Source organism: Pholis gunnellus (assembly GCF_910591455.1).
Source record: "Pholis gunnellus genome assembly, chromosome: 21".
NCBI lineage: Eukaryota > Metazoa > Chordata > Actinopteri > Perciformes > Pholidae > Pholis > Pholis gunnellus.
This window is the reverse complement of record NC_136548.1, coordinates 19,760,116-19,777,615: the sequence shown is the minus strand read 5'-3', so window position 1 is coordinate 19,777,615 and position 17,500 is coordinate 19,760,116. Positions and strand designations below refer to the sequence as shown.

The following is a 17,500-nucleotide window of genomic DNA, read 5'->3' as shown; positions in this document are numbered from 1 at the left end:
AAGTGCAGATGCTGGTTTAGTTAACTAAACAACATGCTTTACGTTTCTATGATGATCTCTGTGTTTTTGACTGTTTTTATGTTGATGCTTGTTTCAGGAGAACGGTCAGCGGCGGTACGGCGGCCCGCCGCCCGGCTGGGACGGCCCGCCGCCAGAGAGAGGCAGCGAGATCTTTGTGGGGAAACTACCGAGAGATCTGTTTGAAGACGAGCTGGTTCCTCTGTGTGAGAAGGTGACGAGTGTTTCTACATTACAGACACGTTGTTTGAACAGCGTGCAGGTTCTCACGGCTCTCTTCCCGTCTCCAGTACGGTACGATCTACGAGGTGAGGATGATGATGGACTTCAGCGGGAACAACAGAGGTTACGCCTTCGTCACCTTCGGCACTAAACAGGAGGCCAAAGCAGCCATGAAGCAGCTCAACAACTACGAGATCAGGTCCGTTCTCTAACACCTCCACCACTCTGGAGACCTTCATGCGTTGTAGACTGATTACAGGCCGGTGATCCTTCTTAAAGAAATACTAGCGAGTAGTATCGCTGCAGTAACGTAGATCAGCACCACCAGAGCCACCACACAGGTCCTCCAGCAGCCCAGTAACCGACCCGAACACTGAGCACCAAGTAAACATCAGGCCCACAACCACCTGATGGTCACCAGGTCACAGACACCTCAGCACCTCAACACTTTAGTCATCGTCAAGCTTCTACCTGACAACATCCTCTAACAGACACCCTCCGGTCTGCAGACCCTGGACCTCGGCTGACCGATGCTTCTTAAGAACTCGTTGGTGCGACTTGTTGTCCGACTCTTGTGCTCGTCTTCCTCTCCTACAGGAACGGACGCCTCCTGGGAGTCTGTGCCAGCGTCGACAACTGCCGCCTGTTTGTCGGCGGGATTCCCAAAACCAAGAAGCGCGAGGAGATCCTGTCCGAGATGAGGAAGGTCACCGACGGGGTGGTGGACGTCATCGTGTACCCGAGCGCCGCAGACAAAACTAAGAACCGAGGCTTCGCCTTCGTGGAGTACGAGAGCCACCGAGCGGCCGCCATGGCCCGCCGGAAGCTGCTGCCAGGTAGAAACCAAACACCACATTAAGTCACGAATGAATCCGGTTTAGAGCAGCGACTGAAGCTGAGTCCGGGATCCTCTGAGAACCGGACGCAGCTGAATGCTAACATCAACATTCTGCTCATTAGCGGCTAATGGTCCCCATGCTAGCAAAGCATGCTAACGTCTGCTAATCAGAACACTGACTGAAAGTCTTTCTGCATGTTTTTGGTAATAAAGTATCGGACACATCAACATGTTGACCCGATGATGAAAAGTATCAATAAAGTTCGTACAGTTCCTCCTGATGAACACATCAAACACCGTCCAGCGTTTGATCCATTCAAAGAGGACTAAAGGCTTTAAAACACTTCTTACTGCTTTATTGTATTATTGTTCATTTTATACTTTTATTTATACATTTGACTTCATTCCTTAGTGTGTCTGTTTTATTTGGGTTTAGTTATTATTATTATTATCCTGTTTTAAAGGTACGATTCATCCCATGTGACTAAACAGGTTTCAAACTAATCTCAAACAACAGGAAGAGTTTTTAAAACGTGACTCACGACTCATGAATCGCTTCCTGCGGTGACGGGACGTCCCGTCATGGTTCAGTGTGTTAAACGCTGACGAAGAGGAACGATGAAGATAAAGAAATCGTTTTATTAGTTCCACTCAGTGCAACAGAACGAACTGCAGATCGCTGAGTCGTGTTTTCAGGTGGAGAATACTACGACGTGTGTAATAGTACACGTCGGTTTGGTTCAGTTCAAGAACTACTAATAAGTATAATGAATACTGCGGAGTACACGCTTCTTTAAGTTACTCTGTGTATCTGTGTCTTCAGAGTAATACACATAGTTGAAGTATTTCAGATTACTTTCTAAGTTCAGTTCAATAAAATGCATCAAAACAAGATAAAGATAAAAGCTGAAGATCAACACGTTAACGGTGCTTTGTGATCATTTTAATCCAGAATAGTTTGTTTATTGAGTGTTACTGAGCTCAGAATCTATTTCATGAGAGAAAATGAGAGTTTGAGTCGAATCACCGACATAAAAAACAAATGTTTTGATGAAACGGCGACGCAGGAATAAAGTTTAACTTCTGAAGAAGTGAGTCTGAGCCGGTCTGTCTCATCCATAGAGGGTGAAAGTAAACCCAGCGTCTCGTCTCGCAGGTCGTATCCAGCTGTGGGGTCACGCCATCGCCGTGGACTGGGCGGAGCCTGAGGTGGAAGTGGACGAGGATACCATGGCGACCGTCAAGATCCTGTACGTCCGGAACCTGATGCTGCAGACCACCGAGGAGACCATCGAGAAGGAGTTCAGCAGCCTCAGACCAGGTCCTGCAGAACACAGACTCAGACCTACTTTAGGACTCGTTTGGGTTTATTCACAGCAGCGTCTCAGAGGACGATGTGTGATCGTTACTGTGAGGACACAAACACATGAACGGTGACCAGTTCTTAACTTACAGTCTAAATAGAGCAGCAGGTCCACGGGTGGGGGGGCAGGAAACACAGGAGGACAGGAAGTTACCTGAAACCACAGTCAAGGTGAGGATTTCAAAATAAAACAGGAAACAATAACAAGGCAGAGCGGCGTCCCACAAGGCTCCATCTCAGGACGTCTTCTCTTCCTTCTGTTCTTTGTGTTTGCTGATTCCATCAACATGAGTTCATCACACATTTCCTCTTATTGTTGACACCGTTTATGGTGCAGCTGGTTTCATCTTCATCACATGAATATATAAATCAATACTTAAAGATCTTTATATTGTTTGAGGTGATATATAATCATTAATAATTAATAATCTTTGTTCAGGTATGTGTTTGTATTAAATATATATTCTCACCACCTTTTCATAGACTTGAGTAGAGAGAACAGTTAAAACATCTTTACATGAATGAATCAGCTGATCTGATGAACTCCTTTATTTCTTATTGTCATTTATTTCTTTAATTTACTAAATGATGCTGCATTCATTAGTTTACAGTGTTCTGCTGTTTTATGTGCAAATAAGAAACTAAACGGTGTGAAACTGTGTAAATGTGAATATGAACAGAAAGTTGACGTATTTAAACTCCTCCAGGCTGAACGCTGCAGCTCCAGAAGGCTGAATAAAGTCAGAATAAAGTCAGAATAAAGTCAGAATAAAGTCAGAATAAAGTCAGAATAAAGTCAGAATAAAGTCAGAATAAAGTCAGAATAAAGTCAGAATGAAGTCAGAATAAAGTCTGAATAAAGTCTGAATAAAGTCAGAATAAAGTCAGAATAAAGTCAGAATAAAGTCAGAATAAAGTCAGAATAAAGTCAGAATAAAGTCAGAATAAAGTCAGAATAAAGTCAGAATGAAGTCAGAATAAAGTCTGAATAAAGTCTGAATAAAGTCTGAATAAAGTCAGAATAAAGTCAGAATAAAGTCAGAATAAAGTCAGAATGAAGTCAGAATGAAGTCAGAATGAAGTCAGAATGAAGTCAGAATAAAGTCAGAATAAAGTCAGAATAAAGTCAGAATAAAGTCAGAATGAAGTCAGAATAAAGTCAGAATAAAGTCAGAATGAAGTCAGAATAAAGTCAGAATAAAGTCAGAATAAAGTCAGAATAAAGTCAGAATAAAGTCAGAATAAAGTCAGAATAAAGTCAGAATAAAGTCAGAATAAAGTCAGAATGAAGTCAGAATGAAGTCAGAATGAAGTCAGAATGAAGTCAGAATAAAGTCAGAATAAAGTCAGAATAAAGTCAGAATAAAGTCAGAATAAAGTCTGAATGAAGTCAGAATGAAGTCAGAATGAAGTCAGAATAAAGTCAGAATGAAGTCAGAATGAAGGTTCTGAAGCGGATCTTGAAGGACTCTGTTGTGTTTCAGGCTCTGTGGAGCGAGTGAAGAAGATCAGAGACTACGCCTTCGTCCACTTCACTCAGAGAGAGGACGCCGTCACCGCCATGAACGCCCTCAACGGGAAGGTCAGAGTTCATGCGTAGTAGTGGAGTATTTCAGTGTGGTACCGGTACCTGAACTGTACCGGGTCTGAAGACAGTCCTCCGTCCTCCTCCCTCCAGTTGGTGGACGGCTCTCCTATCGAGGTGACGTTGGCCAAGCCGGTGGACAAGGACAGCTACGTCCGCTACACCAGAGGGACGGGAGGACGCGGGACGCCTCTGCTGCAGACCGACTACGCCGCCTACACTCTGGGACAGGTAGGACCCTGAACGCACCACGACACCAGGTCCACGTGAGTCCTGCAGGACGAGTCTGAGACGGTTCATTCATGTTTTTATCTTAAACATGTGACGGTGCAGTGAGCGGGGGGGCGTGTCATCTACACACACACCTCATAACTGATGCTGATGACATCATCAACATCGTCTGTTAATGATGATAATCACACCAGCTGTTCACATCATGTGCCACACACACACACACACACACACACACACACACACACACACACACACACACACACACACACACACACACACACACACACACACACACACACACACACACACACACACACACCTACCTGTTATCCTGCAAACAATACTCAACTATTACAATAATGGACACATTCATGTTAAAAAATAATAATAATAATAATAATTGTCTAATCAACCCCTGATGAAGACCTCTGATCTAAGAGATGAGGAAGAGGAAGACTTCAGCTGTACTTTCATTATGACGAGGGACGTTCACAGCGGAGCGCTTCAGTGAAACTAACACACACACAAACAAACAAACAAACAAACAAACAAACAAACAAACACAGGACTTTCATTCAGCAGACAGCAGTCTGTGTCCCGTGATGTTTTTAACAGTTTAAAACTGTTTAAAACTTGTTTAAAACAGTTAATTGCTGTTTTAAACTGCGACCATAATCCAGGAGAATCCCTCAACATGTAGAATGTAACTTCACTGCAACCAGCGACCGACGAGCTGCTGCGTCTGTATTTCGGTCCAACGCTACGCTAACATGAGCGCTACGCTAACATGAACGCTACGCTAACATGAGCGCTACGCTAACATGAACGCTGCGCTAACATGAGCGCTGCGCTAACATGAACGCTGCTCTAACATGAACTTCTGTTGTTATTCATGATCTGTTGAGATATTTAAAGTCTTTAGTTCTGCCAAAGTATTAACGCGTTGGCGTTAATACTAATAATAATAATAACAATAATAGTGTTATATAATCGTATTATAATAATTAATTATACATTTATTATAATTTATTAATTTATTAATATAATTATAATTAATAATATAAGTATTATCATTAATAAGTCATTAATACAATTATAGTTGGTTATAAATTAAATGAATTATAATAATGCGGTTCATCCTCTGGGGAACATGAGTGTTGAGATGTTTCCTCCTCCTCTTCCTCCTCTTCCTCCAGGTGTACGACCCCTCAGCGGCGTACCTCGGTCCGCCCGTGTTCTACGCCCCCCAGGCCTACGCCGCCATACCAGGTCAGTTCCGCTTCCCGGCGGCCAAAGCTCACGTCGGAGGTCGAGGTCTGATCAGGACGCCGTCCGTCAGAGGTGAGGACGAACGAGAGCTTTCTGTTGAAATACATGACGTCACAGCGTCAGTGAAAGGGTTAAAGGACCTCTTTAGTCCTACATTATTAAAGCACCATGAGTCCTCTCTGCTGCTCTGAGGTTTGACTTTATAAACTTTATAATTTACTGTTTCACAACTTCATTCTGAAAAAACAACTCAAAGTCAGGAGAGAGAAGAAAACTCCAAAACACAAATATTAAACGTATTTTAACAGCCTGGTCTCCTAAAAATGATCCATTACATTCAGAGGGAAACGTAGTTCTACCGGATTACTTTTGTTTTTGATGCGTCACAAATAAGCTTCTAAAGATAGTCCAGGAAGGGACGGGGTCCCTGAAGGGACGGGGTCCCTGAAGGGACGGGGTCCAGCTGACGGATGAGTCAAACAAACAGGACCTTCACCCAGCAGACCGCTGTTTGTGTCCCGTGTGACTTCAATTACGTTCAGAACTTCAATAACGTGACAAACTAACTGTTTTTGAGCCAAACTGATGCTTTACTGAAAATGAAAGAGCAGGTTTGCAGGTTTAAAACTTCTTTCAACTTTTTCAAAACTGTTTCAAACTGCAGCCATAATCCAGGAGAAAGTTCATTTCCCTCAAAGCTCGTTAGGATGCAGTTGAGTTGAATGTGAAGGTCAATGTGAAGGTCGTCTTCAGGAGACTCGGTTAAATGTGAGAACTGAAACGTTTTCCAGTCAATTCCTCAGAACCTGACTCAGGATCTTAACTATCGAATCAAGAATCAAACACAAAGAGTCTGTTTGTTTGCCTGAATGTTGTCTCAAACACGCTGCACTGAATCAAGAGAAGCTCGTGTTGATCACCATGAATCAGAATGCAGCTCATGTAAAGTGAGCGTTGGACGGTGAATCATCAGAGTCTTCCTCAGTGAGGAAGCAGGACACATGTACTGTTGTCATGACTGATAATTGTCTGATTCTTCTTCCCGGTTGATTTCCGGTGATTTGATTGATTTCACTGCCTTTTCGATCTCCTGTAGAAATTTACATGACTGTACCTGTAGGGGCTGCGGGGGTGCGGGGGCTGGGCGGGCGGGGATACCTGGCCTACGCCGCCGGGGTCGGCGTAGGCGGCGCCTCCTACGGCCTGAAGGCGGACAAGCAGGCGGAGGAGAAGCTGTACGACCTGCTGCCGGGCATGGAGCTCACCCCCATGAACCCTGCCGCCATGAGCCTGAAGGCCGCCGCCATCAAACCTGCAACTCAGGTAACAGAACACACCTGAGGACACACCTGCTCTGCTGCAGCGCTCACAATGATGTGGACCAGCTGTGATGAAGTGAAGCCAGACTCTGGAAGGGTTCAGTGACCTTCAGTCCGTGTTTGTAGAACTTTATGTTCTTAAAGGATGAACCTGAAACACCACTGAATGTGTTGTACCACCATGATTATTTACTCCAGTCTGAACTCTGTCTCTCTCTCTCTCTCTCTCTACCTGTCTGTCTGTCTCTCTACCTGTCTGTCTGTCTGTCTCCAGGTTTTGGAGGAGCTGTGTCAGAAGAATAACTGGGGTCAGCCCGTCTATCAGCTCCACTCTGCCATCGGTCCGGACCAGAGACAACTCTTCCTCTACAAGATCACCATACCAGCTCTGGCTACCCAGTACCCCAACGTGTAAGAATACTACTACTACTACTACTACTACTACTACTACTACTACTACTACTACTACTGCTACTACTACTACTACTGCTGCTACCTCTTGTCATCAGAGAGATATTTAGTTGTAGTCTGTGGCTAAACCACTAGATGGCACCAGATGTGACACACTGTTCCTTTAAGAGTGTTGAACTATTGTTTTGCACATATGAGGTGTTTTTCTCAGTAGAACAAGCTTCGGTTCACAGTGATTTCCATCATACAGGGATATAAATAAACACAGAAGGATCATCCAGCTTCATTGATTGTGTCTCTCTGCAGACATCCCTTCACGCCCGCTAAGCTGTGTGCAGCCGTAGAAGAAGCTAAAGTGCATGCGGCCGAGCACACTCTGCAGACGCTCGGCCTGCAGACGGAGGGCGGCGCCGACGTCGGCTGTGCTGCTGCCGCCGTGGCCTCGGTAGCCTTCCCAGGTATGTGAAGGTCCGTACCCAAAGCCAACTAACTCTCCCCTAACCAAACCACAAACAGACTAACAGACACCATGCAGGACCAGGACCAGGACCAGGACCAGGACCAGGACCAGGACCAAAGACAACTTGAAGCTCACACTTCTAACTGGTTTACATGCTGGTGGTTCTAACAGCACAGCGAGCTCTTGCTCTGCAGCTTCCAGGTCATCAGTCAGGTTTTAGATGATCAGTGACATCAAACGTCATGCTGCTCGAACAATAACCAACTAGTTTACATTGTTGATCATAAATTATTAAAACAATTCATTTTCAATTGAATTTATTTTGTAAAGCCCAAAATCACCATTAATCATAATCTTAATCATCATTAATGAGACATGAATTCATACAGAAGGAGAGAGAGAAGAGGAGAGAGGAGCCCTAACTATGAACCTGAACCAGTCCTAACTATGAACCTGAACCAGTCCTAACTATAAACCTGAACCAGTCCTAACTATAAACCTGAACCAGCCCTAACTATAAACCTGAACCAGTCCTAACTATAAACCTGAACCAGTCCTAACTATAAACCTGAACCAGCCCTAACTATAAACCTGAACCAGTCCTAACTATGAACCTGAACCAGCCCTAACTATAAACCTGAACCAGTCCTAACTATAAACCTGAACCAGTCCTAACTATAAACCTGAACCAGCCCTAACTATAAACCTGAACCAGTCCTAACTATAAACCTGAACCAGCCCTAACTATAAACCTGAACCAGTCCTAACTATAAACCTGAACCAGCCCTAACTATAAACCTGAGCCAGCCCTAACTATAAACCTGAACCAGTCCTAACTATAAACCTGAACCAGCCCTAACTATAAACCTGAACCAGTCCTAACTATGAACCAAGACTATTAATACGCTACTTTAGGTCCTACTACTACTACTACTACTACTACTACTACTACTACTACTACTACTACTACTACTGCTACTAATAACCCTACGTTGTCCTCTGAGTATGCTACTAATACTATTATATTACATTACTATTACTAGTACCACTACTACAGTACACAGTACTCCTACTGCCCACTTGTCCACTACTACTCCTTGTACTGTTACTACTACAGTTAATTCTGTGGCTTCTCCTTTAATTAACTACTGCAGCAGCATCTACGGCTTCTAAAAGTACTACTACTACTACTACTACTACTACTACTACTACTACTACTACAACTACTACTACTACTACTACTACTATTACTACTACTACTACTACTTCTGCTGACTAAATTCTAATTCTTAGTTTTTTCTTCTTTCATCATGATCGAGTGTTTTTCGTGGTATAAAAGTTTTCGTGGAGTTATACTGCCCTCTAGTGGCCAATAAGAGAAGTCTTTACTGCAGCATCACACTGAACAATGAAACACACACTTACTTCATAATGACCTGTGAACATTTACACTACGGCTGTTATCCTGATGTCAACTTAATAAATATCTTCTCACATCTCAGACTCCAGATGTTTTATTTACTTGTGAAATAGTTTGAGTCACATGACAGAATCCTGTAGAATGAGTTTGATTATTGATCAGTAAATATTGATTGAAAAGGTTTAAACTGTGATTCAATCAGCTGATGTTCCAACAGTAACTCTACACTGAAGAAGAGCTCTGATACAGTGAACTACAGCTTGTTTTAGGATTTATTGTGAAACAGGAAGCTGAACTACAGAACATGTGTTAGTAAAGAGACTCGGAGCTCTGACGACGTGACTCGTATTGATTCTGGTCTCTCTCTCCAGGTTACGCTCTGGCGAGCCCGGCGGCGTCGGCGGTGGCGTCCCAGCTGAAGCAGGCCGTGTCTCTGGGTCAGGACCTGACGGCCTACACCACCTACGAGGGATACCCGGCCTTCGCCGTGGCCACGCGTCACACCGACGGATACGGCGTTTTCTAAAAAGGAGACAAACGATCCCTCACAGCTCGAGAAGCATTCACACCAAACTGCTTCATTCTCCAGAAGAAGTTTCAGAAACAGACCCGAGCGTTCGTCAGCTTCACCCGGACACAGAAGCTGAAGCTGAATGAAGCTCCTTTAAGCTCCTTTGAGCTCTTTTAAGCTGCTTTAAGCTCCTTTAAGCTGCTTTAAGCTCTTTTAAGCTGCTTTAAGCTCCTTTAAACTCTTTTAAGCTCCTTTAAACTCTTTTAAGCTCCTTTAAGCTCTTTTAAGCTGCTTTAAGCTCCTTTAAAAACTCTTTTAAGCTCCTTTAAACTCTTTTAAGCTCCTTTAAGCTCTTTTAAGCTGCGGCTCTACCGCTGGACTGAGAATCTCATTCCTCTCCCGTTAAATCTCATTTCTTTCTTCATATTCTCTATCATATCTGAATTATGCGTACTACATATCTGGGATTATTCTGGGATTGATTAAGTAGCTGGATCGTGATTGGCTGTCGGTTAAGACTTGTTTTTGATCAGTTAATGTTTTTCTCTTTTTTTTAGTAGTTTTTAGTTTGTTTGCATGTTTTTAGTCGTATGTTTAGAGTATTCATCAACTCAATCAGCGAAATAGATTTAGTTCTTCTCTGCTTTGTTGTTATTAGTTATTTCCTGCTAGGTAACTGGGATTTGTAGTTCTTTTCAACGTCTTTCAACTGGAAACTACCTTTTGACCGTTTCAGCGTCTGTAAATTACAACTGAAATTTGTCGGATTTGAAAATTGAAACTGATTTAGTCACTGAGACACTCTGGTCTTTGTAGTTCTACAGACTGTGAATGTGTAGTTTTTAGGTTGTGGTGTATCTTTAACATTCGAGTAAACGTCTCCGGGTCTGTGAGGAGCTCAACGTTCACTGAAAGACAAACTTCTTCACCACTTTTGAATGAAACTAATGAATTCTAATCAGCGTTTAAAGAACCTCCTGAATGTAAAACTCAGAACAGGAACATCAGCTTCAGGTCGCCTCCGTTCTTCGGGGAGTTTCACTCGTTTCAGTATTTTCACATCGTGTGAACAAAAGAAAACTCGTCTCTGGATCTTTAGAACCTCCAGATTATCTCCATAGTTAACGACTCTCATGACATCTTAGGAAGAGTTCACTTCTCTGTGTTGTTCTACAAACGTCCAGCAACACGAGCGCTGAGCGTCTGTGGAACCTCTGCAGAGTTCAGGCTGAAAGAACTCCAGAAGTTACGTGATGATTAAATCAGCGGTGACACCAACGCGTCCTTCAGCCCGAGCAGAGACAGTATTAAAGTGTGTGAAGCACTTAGAACTTATTTTTATACCAGGAATAAATATCCAGACGCTATTTTGTATCGAGTTATTGTGCTCTAATGTGAACGTGAATCAACGCTAATCTGTAATGAACAGAGAGAATTGTGGGTATTCTGGAGGGGTTTCATATAAAAGGAACTTCCTTTGATGAATGTGATGTTTCATGATCCGTAATCTGACAGAAATAAAGAGACGAACAGAACTCTGAGGCTGCACGGTGTCTCGGTTCTTCCTTTGATATAAAGATCTGCTCACAGGTCAGCAGCACACAGACCACTGATCCTCCGGTCTGATGACAGCGATGCTTCACAGAAAGGTCAGCTGGGTGAGAGCTGCTCCACCCGAGAACCTCTCAGATTAAACTTTATCTCTCAGTCTGGTGAAACATCGACAGCAGACGTGAGCGGAGACGAGGCTCAAAGACGAGCTGCAGCAAACAGAAAGCTAACAGTTAGCTTCAGACGTGAAGCTAAACATAGTTCTGTAAACATAAGAAGTAAAGCGAACGTTTATTCTGAAAAGACATCATGAGACGTCTCCCTGACTCGTCCACACACACACCAGTGTGAAGCGTCGGAGAACGTGTCAGAAGACAAACTGTTAAAACAGAAAGTTAAGTTCCAGCAGGTTCCAGTCCCCCCCCCATCCCCCCCATCCCCCCCCCCAACAGCCGCCCCAGTGGAGTGTACACCACCAGACCCACCAGACCCACCAGACCCACCACAGGTCTCATGTTCCTGAAACTGATCAACAGCAGAAAACCAGCTGATGGTTTTAAAGTTTGTTGGCTCTGAATCTTTAAATGGAAACACATTGATAGAATCTGATGAAGTGTAAATCACAGCAGTAACTGCTGAAACCATTTAAAAAGAGGAACACGTGGAGCAGAACGTATAGAACCGTGTTTCAGTCCAGGACAGTTGGTAGTCTGGTGGAGGTTTGAAACCCTGATGTGAATCATTATCTGCTGTACGGTGACAATAAATGAGAAACTGAGCAGAAAGCTGATGTGATGTCTTCACTCTGGATTCAAACAGTCTGGAGGTTTATTGATGCACGAACTAGAGAACAAACTACAAAAGAGAAGTTCAATAGTTCAGCTCAATAACGCTGTTCTCCGCTCAAACGCTCCAGTAAATGAAGCTCATTGCTCCACATTGATCCCGCTCGCTCTACAGAATGACTTAACGGGAACGTTGTTACATGTTAGTGGTTCAGAAGTCGTCTTCTCGTCCGTCGGACTCGTCTTCTGTGTTCAGTTTCCTGTTTCTTCTGAACGTTGAAGTTAGAAGCCCAAACCAGCAACACAGTGAAGTCAGAGACGTTGTTGTCTCTTTATGGGATTTGTTGACAATAAGAAAACAAAGACGATTAACGTCCTCACATTAGTGAGACAGCCGGCTAGAAACTCAACATTTACACATCCGATCGTCCATCTCAGTCAAAAACAAAGTCCTGAAGTCTCATTGGACGGCTACGTCTGTAACTCCGCCTCCATGGGATACTCTGTGATCTGCTCATGTGTTCTTCCTCGCTGCGTGTCACAGAAGCTTCTCTGCAAACCAAACTGAAAACCAAACCTGGTGGAGGCGACGATGGTTCTCTGAACTCTGATGGTTTGTATCGCCAGAACCGATTAAAGATCTGATGATGTGACGATCCGTGAAAAGGTTATTTTAGTTCAATGTAAATGTGTTGCCAGCTAGCTAGAGAGGCATTGTTAGCACTGAGCTAACGCGTGGTCGGCTAGCGTCCCACGCTGATGTTGCAGACCTTGCAGCTGGGGTCCTTCTTGGCGTTGACGGTGGACTGACTCATGAGCTGCTGCCCGCTGATCTCTGCCACCGTCCCTGAAGACAGATCCACCGGCTCCGTGTAGACCACCTCCAGGATGACGTCCTGGGCGTGACGGAACGACAGCGAGCCGTCGTCGTCCTCGCTGCAGCTCAGGAAGCGGTTGTCGGACCCGTCCAGCGCCGGCAGCCGTCCCTTACAGAAGGCGTCTCCGTCGGAGCCCTCGGGAGCCAGGACCAGGACCACGTAGTGGTAGGACGTGTACATGCAGTAGAAATCCCCAAAGTACACGTTGGTGTTCTGGTTGAAGAGGACGTCTGCTCGGATCTAGTGCAGAAAGAAATGCAGCGTTCGTGTTACTTCTTCTGAATCTCCTCATGTGGAAGCATTTCAGGGTCAGCGTTAGATTCAGCGTGCTGGTCAGAGGGTCACAGCATCACATCACAAACCAGCAACTAGAGGAGCAACATCACCTGTACAACCAGAAACCAGTACAGCAACGACAAGTCTACAACCAGAAACAAGAGGAGCAACATCACCCGTACGACCACAAACAGGTGGAACTTTATCTCCATCAATGTTAGCCGTTGACAGCGATGTCTGACCTCTAAAACGTCCCTGAAGAGACGCCACCATGAGTCTGGTGAACCGGTCGGTGGTTGTACCTGGAAGCGGAAGCGTCCATACGGGGAGTCCTGGGGGGGTTTCCCCGTGTTGAACTCCGTGTTGCAGCTGAAGAACAGCCCCTCCAGTTTGCCGCTGATGGGCGAGCCGTGGCTGCCGCTGTTGTCTTTAACCGCCGGCAGCATGCGGCGGCACTGAGCGTCTCTGGAGCGATAAGACGGGCTGAGGACAAAACACAGCGGGGTTAAGAGACAGCTGGACAGGCGGAGGACACACACACACACACACACACACACACACACACACCTGGCCTGGTGGAAGTAGTCCTTCTCCTGGTTTCGGTAGAAGACGGTGAACGGCAGCATCCTGCCGGCGATCGCCTCGGCTTTCTGCAGCAGCTGGTTCAGATGGACGGAGGAGTAATCTGCAGACACACACACACGTGTTCTTCTCCTGGTGTCCACCAGAGGCATCACTGCTGTAACATTTAGAGCTGCTTTATTAAACATTAACTCAGCATCACTGTTTTTAAGGGAGACTACCTGCGGTGCACAGCTCGGTGACCCGGCTCCACTGAGAGACGGCGTATTCTCCGTCCGGCCGCTTGGCGGCGGTCTGGACGGACACGGTGTACTCTGTGCGAGGACTCAGGAACCAATGACCTCTCACCGTCATCGGCAGGGGAACCGCCTTCGCCACCAGCTTCGTCGGTACATCCTGAAAACACAAAGACGCAGGAGGACAGTTTCCAGGTTTCAGTCGGTGCAACTAAACCACCACAGAAGAAGAAGAGTGAGAACGAGACGGGTTCGTTTAACCTTCTGAACCCCAAAGACCTTCAAGGTGTTTTTGGCTGCGGTCACATTTTCTCCTCTGCTCTTTACTTTCTCTTCATTCAACGCAAGTTGAATTCTTTTAGTCATTTATTTTCAAAAAATTGGGAAACAATGGAATCTATCCATTCAACATTCACAAGAGTTCAACAGTCTCAAGGCCGTAACATGAGGGAGGCAAGACGAGTTAACAGTAACAAATACACATTTATTTAAGGAACCTGGAACTAAACTAACAAATCAACAGCCAGGTCCTCCAAACAGGAGGCCGAGGAGCGCTGTGGGTCCAGAGATCCACCAGCTGGGCTCATCAGCTGCTGATCAACATCCTGAAACACAGAAGCAACCAGGACACACACACCCCTAGAGGACGGGAGGGTCCTCACACCAACGCTAGCACAAATATTTCACGTCCCCCCTCCCCCTCCCCCTCCCCCTCCCCCTCCCCTCCTCTCTCCCCTCCCCTCCCCCTCCCCCTCCCCTCTTTGGGGTGAACACCAACCCCCCTCGGTGGGTTTCTTCTGGTCTGGACGTGTGGACCGACCTTGTGCTTGAACTTGTTGGAGCTCTTGTTCTCCGTCTTGTTGAGGTCGATGAAGTAGTGCGTGATCCTCTCGCTGCCTCTGCGGTCCATGTCCCAGCTGATCTGGAAGGAGTCACAGGTGACGTGGCTGATGAGGATCTGATGAGGAACCGGCAGGTCGGTGCTGCCGTCTGCAGACTCTGTGGCTGGAAGAGAGTCAGTGCAGATCTTTACATTATACTTTATACAACCGATAAAATACATCAAGTATTAGTGGATTAAGATGCAGGAAATGGAAACAATCAAATAAACAAAGTACTGCAGAGTACATGCTTTAAACGCTGACATGAACTCAGGTTCATCTGCTTGTAAAGAATAAACTGTTTTAGTTGAAGACATTCTGCAGTAAAAACATCAACGTTTCACATCAAGCCAGATGAAACACGACAATAACTGATGTTATGAAGTGACTTCGGCATTTTGACCAGTGAACAGGAAGTGACCACATGTGGACTGAGGAGGAGGGACGTAGAGACCTGTCAATCACTGTGTAGCCCCGCCCCTAAAGCATCCCCTGCTTTATGGTCTGTGTGACTCTAAATGGACCATCATTTACTAAATGAACATCATGCTGTATTGAAGAAGACTTGAAACTAGAGATTGAGACCATAAACTCATGTTTACAATGTTTACTGAGGTAATAAATCAAGAGAGAAGTAGAGTCATTTTCTCATAGACTTCTATACAACCAGAGGAGTCGCCCCCTGGTGGACACTAGAGAGAATGCAGGTTGTATAGAAGTCAATGAGAGAAGACGTCTAAGATGTCACCGTGTTTCCTTTTTATTTTGTCTCAGGATCATTTCAACGTGTTTTCATGATGAAAGTTTAACAGGAATCAAATAAATAACAAATACATGTTGTTATTGCTGCAAACAGAGAACATTTAAATAAGTGTTGATAATAATTCATTCATGACGATGTTACTCCACCATCTAATAATACTCCATGCAGAACCTGACTGAGGTAGAAGTATATAAATGTAGTAAAAGTATTGAATGATGCGTAAAATGTTTCAGATATTCCTGCAGCATTAATGTGTTCATATGTTTACTCTGCATTAATGCTTCATATTCTATCAGCTGTCGTGTGTTTGTTTCTCTGTTCTATGAACAAACAGCATCAACACATCTGGACAGAGCAGTAAAGTCCATGATGTAATCAGATGATGTGTGTTATTAGTGAGGATCAACTCTTCACTGACTCTGACCTCAGAGAGCACAGCTGCTCATCAAATATTCACCCAATGCATTCTGGGTCAGGGACTGTCTCTAATAATGCCTCCTCCTCTCCTCTCCTCTCCTCTCCTCTCCTCTCCTCTCCTCTCCTCTCACGGTGTAAAAAATACTCTGTTAGAGTAAAAGTACTAATACCACACTTTAAAGTGCTTCAAAATACTTTTCTCATCCTGAAACTTTCCCTCAAACTCTGTTCTTCAAACACAGCAGTGTTCCAGCTGACCCTCCTCCTCCTCCTCCTCCTCCTCCTCGGTGAATGGAGGAGGTGAAGCGTCTCTTCGCTCTCATTAGAAGGTAATTATCCACAGTGAAGGAGATTCAGCAGACTGAAGCTGCTGCCAGAGTTTTAGAGAAACCTCATCACCTCGAGTCCTTTCAGTGTCTCACAAAGATGATTATTTACTCTAACATGATGAACACATGATGAACACCTGATGAACACCTGATGAACACATGATGAACACCTGATGGACACCTGATGAACACCTGATGAACACCTGATGAACACCTGATGAACACATGATGAACACATGATGAACACATGATGAACACCTGATGAACACCTGATGAACACCTGATGAACACATGATGAACACATGATGAACACCTGATGAACACCTGATGAACACATGATGAACACCTGATGAACACCTGATGAACACCTGATGAACACATGATGAACACCTGATGAACACCTGATGAACACATGATGAACACCTGATGAACACCTGATGAACACCTGATGAACACCTGATGAACACATGATGAACACATGATGAACACCTGATGAACACCTGATGAACACCTGATGAACACCTGATGAACACATGATGAACACATGATGAACACATGATGAACACATGAACACATGATGAACACATGATGAACACATGATGGACACACTGTTGTTCTGAACTATGGATAAACATAAACTACTGAAAACAAAAGGAGAGCAAATCTTAAAAGTAAGAATAACGATGTCGAACTGCAGGAAAACTGTTTCAGAAAGCAAGAGAGACAAAAAACAACTACAAAGAGTCACAAAACTACTACAAAGAGTCACAAAACTACTACAAAGAGTCATAAAACAACTACAAAGAGGCACAAAACTACAAAGAGTCTTGCTACATATTAGCTCGTCATCATCAATGTGCTGCAGAAGAACCTTTTAAAAGCCTCACAGACATTTCTCAACATGCGGATCAGAGTCAGAAGACTTCAGAGGACCGTTGAGCAGATTAAACACACACACACACACACACACACACACACACACACACACACACTCACTGGTCAGGCTGCTCTCAGGATCCATCATGTTCACGTCCAGAGGGGAAGAGATTCAGAAACACAAGAAGAAGAAATCAGTTCAATTGTTCATCGTTCTGTGAAGCTCCAGTTAGTTTTTATCCAGCCCCTCCTCTCTCTCCTCCCCCTCCTCCCCCC

The 17,500-nt window shown here is 44.6% G+C and overlaps 3 protein-coding genes across 5 annotated transcripts in view; 1 reads left to right on the top strand and 2 right to left on the bottom strand.

Annotated features, from left to right (window-relative positions):
* a1cf (apobec1 complementation factor) overlaps positions 1–11,191 on the top strand; it is a 15,198-nt gene extending 4,007 nt beyond the window's left edge. For 2 of the 3 annotated variants that reach the window (XM_079182186.1, XM_079182187.1), the window contains exons 3-13: positions 98–232; positions 309–439; positions 838–1,076; positions 2,235–2,399; positions 3,926–4,023; positions 4,120–4,257; positions 5,457–5,601; positions 6,650–6,852; positions 7,123–7,259; positions 7,566–7,717; positions 9,511–11,191. In XM_079182186.1, the coding sequence (XP_079038312.1) occupies positions 98–232; positions 309–439; positions 838–1,076; positions 2,235–2,399; positions 3,926–4,023; positions 4,120–4,257; positions 5,457–5,601; positions 6,650–6,852; positions 7,123–7,259; positions 7,566–7,717; positions 9,511–9,665 (1,698 nt within the window). In that variant the 3' untranslated portion in view covers positions 9,666–11,191. Of the gene's footprint in view, positions 1–97; positions 233–308; positions 440–837; positions 1,077–2,234; positions 2,400–3,925; positions 4,024–4,119; positions 4,258–5,456; positions 5,602–6,649; positions 6,853–7,122; positions 7,260–7,565; positions 7,728–9,510 lie in introns of all 3 variants that reach the window. The other variant, XM_079182188.1, reaches the window with a different exon arrangement.
* The window catches only part of prkg1 (protein kinase cGMP-dependent 1), a gene marked incomplete at its 5' end in the record, with an annotated part of 87,175 nt that overhangs the window by 49,827 nt on the left and 19,848 nt on the right, over positions 1–17,500 (bottom strand). The gene's annotated exons all lie outside the window — the stretch shown is intronic.
* Positions 12,730–17,372, bottom strand: LOC306713309 (phytanoyl-CoA hydroxylase-interacting protein-like; the record flags this gene model as incomplete). Its single annotated transcript, XM_079182962.1, has 6 exons — positions 12,730–13,104; positions 13,443–13,623; positions 13,708–13,825; positions 13,944–14,118; positions 14,779–14,963; positions 17,345–17,372. 6 exons carry the CDS (start codon positions 17,370–17,372, stop codon positions 12,730–12,732), a joined length of 1,062 nt encoding a protein of 353 aa, XP_079039088.1.